The sequence below is a fragment of the Lactuca sativa genome, chromosome 2 (genome assembly GCF_002870075.4).
Source record: "Lactuca sativa cultivar Salinas chromosome 2, Lsat_Salinas_v11, whole genome shotgun sequence".
Classification (NCBI taxonomy): Eukaryota; Viridiplantae; Streptophyta; class Magnoliopsida; order Asterales; family Asteraceae; genus Lactuca; species Lactuca sativa.
The window spans coordinates 222099779-222105739 of record NC_056624.2 but is presented as its reverse complement, the minus strand read 5'-3'; the positions used below and the strand labels follow the sequence as shown (position 1 = coordinate 222105739).

Here is a 5961-nt window from a genome sequence, read left to right as displayed (position 1 = left end):
TAAGCTTATCTCGAGGTCACTATTCCCGGGTAAGAGAACAAGCTAAGCAGGAGTTGCCCTTCTTGTTCATGAGTTCATCAATCGGAAATCAAGACAAACCGACAAAATTTAACAAATAAAAGAGAGTGCTCGCTCCTGCTGGAAGACTCGACTGGTTTTCCCATCGTGTTCACATCCACTTAAACGCCTTGTTCCCGAGTTTAACAAAAGAAAAGAAAAGTCACGAGAGAAAAGAAGAGAAAGGAAGGAAAACAAAAATTTTCTTTCGTGTTCCTGGGTTGGAGAGAAGTGGAAGAAAAATGAATCATTTTGTTATTTCCTTCCAAATCCTCACAAATCGGAAGGAAAGTTAGGAGAGAAAGTGATCCACCCATTTCTCTCTACTTTTTCACTTCCCTTATTTAATGAAATTCGGAAACAAATGTTTTTTTTTATTTTCTTCTCATTTCCATTCATTTCTTTTTCTTTCTCTCGTTAAGTTGAACTCGGGAACGGGTGTAAGGTTTAGGTCGAAGCAAAACATTTGTTTTACATGCCTAAGGAAAAATGTTTTAGGACTTTTGGAAGAATTGTGAGAATTTGATGGTTCATAGACTAAACTTGACCGTGTCATATATTTAAGGGACACATATTGTTATTGGGCCTTAAACATGCGCGTCACAAACCGGGTTAATAGGGATCCGAACTTGTCCGAGACATAAAACCTTAAGACCCGCCTCCAATCAGAAAACTTCACCAGTTCGGTTAAATTAGGGTTTTACAGGTTCTTCTTGGCGGCAACACATCCTTTGCGATGGCGAAATCGAAGGGATCAAGGAAAGGGAAGAAAGCATGGAGAGCCAATATAAGCACAGAAGATATTGAGGATTTCTATGAGAAATCTAGCAAAGACGCTCTTTCCGGTGGTTCTCTAACCGAAGTCCCTAGCGATTCTCTGTTCTTCGTCGATAAGTCCAGAGGTTAACATCTTCATGCTCCTATAATATGTTACTGACGTGCCCTTACTCTTCCTTCCTGAATTCATATGTATTTGTTAGTAATTAGTATTCACTTTCTGTTCACCGCATTAGATTCTTCGTTGCAACCTAGCAACTCTGTTCATGTAAAATGTGAAAAAGTAAGAATAAACATTAATGACAATTTCAATTGTAAAAATAACTGGTGAACATGTTTGTGGTTTTGCCTATTCAGATCTTTCCGTCAAGCGTAAAATCGATAAACACAGAGAGAAGATCCTTCGTGTTGATAGCATACTACAGAAAAACTCGTTTGTACAGCCTGTACCCTCTTCAAATCAGAAAAACTCCTTTAAAAAACGGAAAATGATTCAGAGGTCAGACGATTCTTCTCAGGTCTGTCCAAGTGGAAAAAGTTTGGGGTTTGGGTTCTTCTTAATGATTGTACTGGAATATTTTGTGTGATTGATATGATCTAAATTGTTGTTGAACAGAAAGATGGCACCACAGATACCGGCATAGTTGATATCTGGGATGATAAAGGTTTATCTCTTAATTATTTCTTCGCAGATGCCTCTTCTTTTTGGGGTTAAATGAGATTTCTTAATGGATGTGTGATTTTTCAGGTGAGCGAACTTTTAAGGCAAGAAAGGTCTCTAATAAGATTATTGTGATTCCTGCTGTAGAAGTAGAACCACCTGGATGCTCATACAATCCATCATCTGAAAGTCATCAGGTCCTTTTCTTATGCATGGTTTTTACCGAATAGTCTGTTGAAACTATTAATGAATAATGACTTCCATTTATTTACTACTTCTTCCTGTTTTAAACTTTTTGCAGGATTCATTAGCTCATGCAGTTGCAGATGAAATGCAGAAGATTTACACCAAAGAACTACGCCCTACACCTGTTCCTTTAACTGTTCCTGGAGAAGCCATTGATGAGGAAGACGTGTGTAGCTTTATTCTTTTGCAATTTTGTCCCTTTAAATACTTATGTTAAATGGTGTACCTAATGATTTAGCAATTTTAACAGATGTATTTTCTTGATGCGGACAAAGAGAGTGATGGTGATGATGATGATGATGATGATGAGCAAAATGTTGATGAAGATCTTGAAAAAAGGTATGTAGTTATTATGTACATCTCCTTGTTATCCATCTATAAAGTTTATGTACGATTTATATTAAACTTGTACTTTGAAAATATTGAAAAATGCAGGCCATTTAAAACTAAAAGGGTAACACGAGTAGTTTTGAATAAGAGGATTAGAAATAAAGAAAAATTGAAGAAGCAAGCAGAAGCTAAAAAGACAAAGGAGTTCACTAAAGAGCTTGACAGGTGATTTTTTCTTAAGCTGGAATTTTTTTTTTTTTTTTAATTTTTAATTTTCATTATATTTACTTGTTTTGGTTTTAAATATATACTGCAGCTTACCAGATATAATTGATGAAATTGCCAAAGAGGATGAAGAAAAAAGCAAGAGACATGAAAGGCGTGCTATTGCCAAAAAAGAAAGACTAAAATCTTGTCCACCACGTCTAGGGAGACACAAGTAAGTTTAGGGTTGAATTTGTAAAATACCAAATTTTCTTGTGTATAGCAATTTAAGTTTAGGGTTGAATGTGTAAAATTGGGGTTGAATGTTTTTCAGATTTGAACCTGCACCTGTTCAAGTGCTGTTATCTGAAGAAATCACTGGGTCTTTAAGGAAACTCAAGGTTTGCATTTTTTACAATTAGAGTTTTTTATTTTTTTTATTTTAATGATAATAAATATATATTTTTGAATGTTATAAATATTATATTATTTTGTAGGCATGTTGCACCCTTGCGAGAGACAGATACAAGAGCCTTGAGAAAAGAGGAATAATTGTGCCTACTGCTAAGAGTGGCAGGTATTGTTACTTAAATCAAATTTTTTTTTAAGTGATGAGACTTTAGTTAATGTTTTTAGATGCTGGGATTTGCTGACACGTGTCGAATTTATCTGTTGTGCAGGAAATGAAAGGAAGTCTTGGTTTGTATTTTAATTTGTTTCTCCTTCGGAATCCTCTAAAGCCATATTATTGATTCTAGCTCTTTATAACAAATATGGAGTTGTGTTTTTTTGTTTTTAGTTTTTGGTTTTCTTCAAAACTATAGGATGGATTTTTTGCTATACTTTATTCCTCCTAAATATACGACATTTAATTTTGAAACATGCATATATTTTTTCAACAGAAATCTTGATCCTTTTTTGTTTTTTTTTGGAGTAGTCATTTTATAAAATCACAAAATTTGAATTTCTTAGCAAATAAAACTTCAGTATGAATCAAGTGTCTAGTTAAAGTATAACATAGGTCCTGAGTATCTGGTCCGTTATATTGTTTTTTTTTTTTATACATTCGATTAACCTTGTTAATTGAAAAAATCACTTACATATTACTCCAACCAATTAACTGGTTAAAAATGTTTTTTTTTTTTGGTACAATCGGGCTTTCTTCACCAATTACGAAACTGGGCCTTTTGTGCACATCTACAGTTTCAATTTTCGATTGCGTAAGCAAACTAATGGGTATACGTAAACCCCATCCTATTAATGAGATATAGAACCTTGTGGACTTTAAATCTCAATAATGAATGAGTTATAAATATCGGTAGTGTTATTATTAAATAATGAGATATAGAACTCTGCACACTTTCAGTTAAGACTAAAAAAAGGGGGAAGGTGCCCGTTAGCTACACCAACTCTGTTTTATGGAGTTTTAGACTCTAACCATTAACCTAGACCTGCCAAAACATGACACGGCATGAGTCCGACACGAAATTAGCGGGTCAGGGTCAGAGATTTCGACATGTTTATGTAAATTAAAAGGGTAGGGTTAAGGTCAACACTTTCAACTCGAATATGACCTGTTTAATTATATATTATTTATTAATAATTTCATATTTTTATAAATATATTATATGTTATAGACTTGTAATGAGTCAAACTCGATAATTAGAAGTAATATTCAAATCTTCAAAGTTACTTAATTTTAGTCATCCTCGTCAACTATCTATTTTGCTCCCCAATTTTAACTTTTTTCATTTTTTTCTTCTAAACTAACTATAAATTTTGTCATTCCATCTCATAACTTCAGTGTTTCACTTTTCCTTCTTGCCTCCACAACTCCTATTTTCCAACCTTTAAAATATTTCAATCCGACATGACACAACATATTTACAAGGTCTAAAGCTTAACCCGAAACTCGACACGAAAATAAACGGGTTGACACGACACGACACGATAATTAAACGGGTCGGGTTATGGTCAAATCCTTTCAACTCGTTAAATGTCTTGACACGACACGTTTGCCAAGTCTACATTAAGCTTCCATTGTAAGTTCAGTTAAGAAAGCTTCCATCGTAAGTTTAGTTAAGAAATAAAGGAGATGTCAATTTAGATATTTATGTGACTTGATCAAAATTCACATGTAAAATATCAGCTTTGTATGGTTTTTGTTTCAAAAGCCAAAAGTTTTGATCTGTTGTTTCCACGAAACATAAAAGAAAAGGTCAGGGAAATCCATAGAGTTTCTTCTCATCATGTCAATATTTGAAGGGGCGTACATGTAAATATACTCACACAGAAAAAATCTGGTCTGTTTTGGAGGAATTTTGCAAAAGAGAAAATTGATGAAATGACCATAGGATTTGGAGATTTTAACCATGAAAAAAAAATCATGGTTAAATTATTCATACATAGTGGTGACTGGTGAGGCTATCTCATAATCCTTTTTTTTTTTTTTTTTTTTTTTTTTTTTTTTTTTTTTTTTTTTTTTTTTTTAATAGTAAGTTATATAACTTAATCTTAAAATTTGTGACCTACCTAAAAAATTTTAAATGAACCATCTTAATACTTTTGACAAAAAAATTTATATAAATCATATTTTTAAAACCCACATTCTATACTTTAATAGCTAATATTTTTTAAGATATAATTCAATGTTGATAGCCCAATATAAGTTAAACTAAAAAATAATAATAATAAACATGAACCACGAATGAGCAATGTCGTTTCACAACAAATGACATTTCAACCCTTCACAATCGTCGATTTAATATTGCCTATGGGTTGTTGCAACTGCCGATAAGTTATTCTACTTTGTTAATTTTGTGTGGAAGTTCTATTTTCAATTCCATGAACATTAAATTCATCGTGGACCACAATCGTGAATTAATAATAACAATTTAGTTCAATGTAGGCAGTAGGTTTAATTCTATTTAACATGGCCGGTTCTGAGGATTCAAATGCGCAGAACGAGATGGATAAAAAAGGCCCTTAGGCCTTAACGTGTAACAAATTAACTTACATAAACTAATATTTTTATTAAAATGACGATAAACTTTATAGCAATAAACAAAGCAAAATCATAGTATTTTGATGAGTAATTACATATCCTAACAGCTAACCGACGATTCTTGAAGCTCTCAGAGCATTCTTGATTGCAAATTGGTTGATCAACTCTTCATAGTCTATACTCTCTAAGATTTCGTTCTCGATAGATATCATTGCCAAACCGCTAAGTCTTTCTTGTGTCATTGTGGAGCGTAAGTGTTAGGCGTGTCAAACCCAACAAATAAAGGGTACAAATGACTCCTTAAACACTACTACTATGAACTAATAATGAAGTACAAGGTAAGCAGGGTCGATCCACAGAGACACGGGACAAGTGTTTATACCTTTTTGCGGAAGGTACAATAATGGTCACATAAATGGGGGGTTGGTATGCAAGGATTTAAACAAGAGGATAAAACAATAACTAAATGATCAATTAAATGAAACAAATTCAGGATTTGTGAGAACTCCAACTCTATGAAAGACAATTTAACAATGTGATTCCAAGGATGAAATGATATCTACTCAATTCCACCTAAGTTGGTACTTGAAAGTGTTAACAAGCTCTAACACTTTCCATTCACCACAATAATTAACCAAAACAAGCTCTTTGATTAATCCTAACCTTACTAACCTAATCTAAA

General features: G+C 33.2%; 1 protein-coding gene across 1 annotated transcript; it reads left to right on the top strand.

Annotated features, from left to right (window-relative positions):
* The first annotated feature begins 719 nt into the window (after positions 1 to 719).
* LOC111879862 (ribosome biogenesis protein NOP53) lies at positions 720 to 3161 on the top strand. Its single transcript, XM_023876297.3, has 11 exons — positions 720 to 959; positions 1192 to 1352; positions 1451 to 1499; positions 1583 to 1692; positions 1797 to 1907; positions 1992 to 2080; positions 2177 to 2296; positions 2388 to 2510; positions 2610 to 2676; positions 2773 to 2852; positions 2956 to 3161. The coding sequence occupies exons 1-11, from the start codon at positions 794 to 796 to the stop codon at positions 2960 to 2962; spliced, it is 1083 nt and encodes a 360-aa protein (XP_023732065.1). The 5' UTR covers positions 720 to 793; the 3' UTR covers positions 2963 to 3161.
* Positions 3162 to 5961: the final 2800 nt, after the last annotated feature.

Coding starts and splice junctions, on each gene's coding strand:
- LOC111879862 (XM_023876297.3), top strand. CDS start 794: ATGGCGAAATCGAAGGGATCAAGGAAAGGGAAGAAAGCATGGAGAGCC. Junction 2,081..2,176: donor GATGAAGATCTTGAAAAAAG/GTATGTAGTTAT, acceptor TGAAAAATGCAG/GCCATTTAAAACTAAAAGGG. Junction 2,511..2,609: donor CCACGTCTAGGGAGACACAA/GTAAGTTTAGGG, acceptor AATGTTTTTCAG/ATTTGAACCTGCACCTGTTC.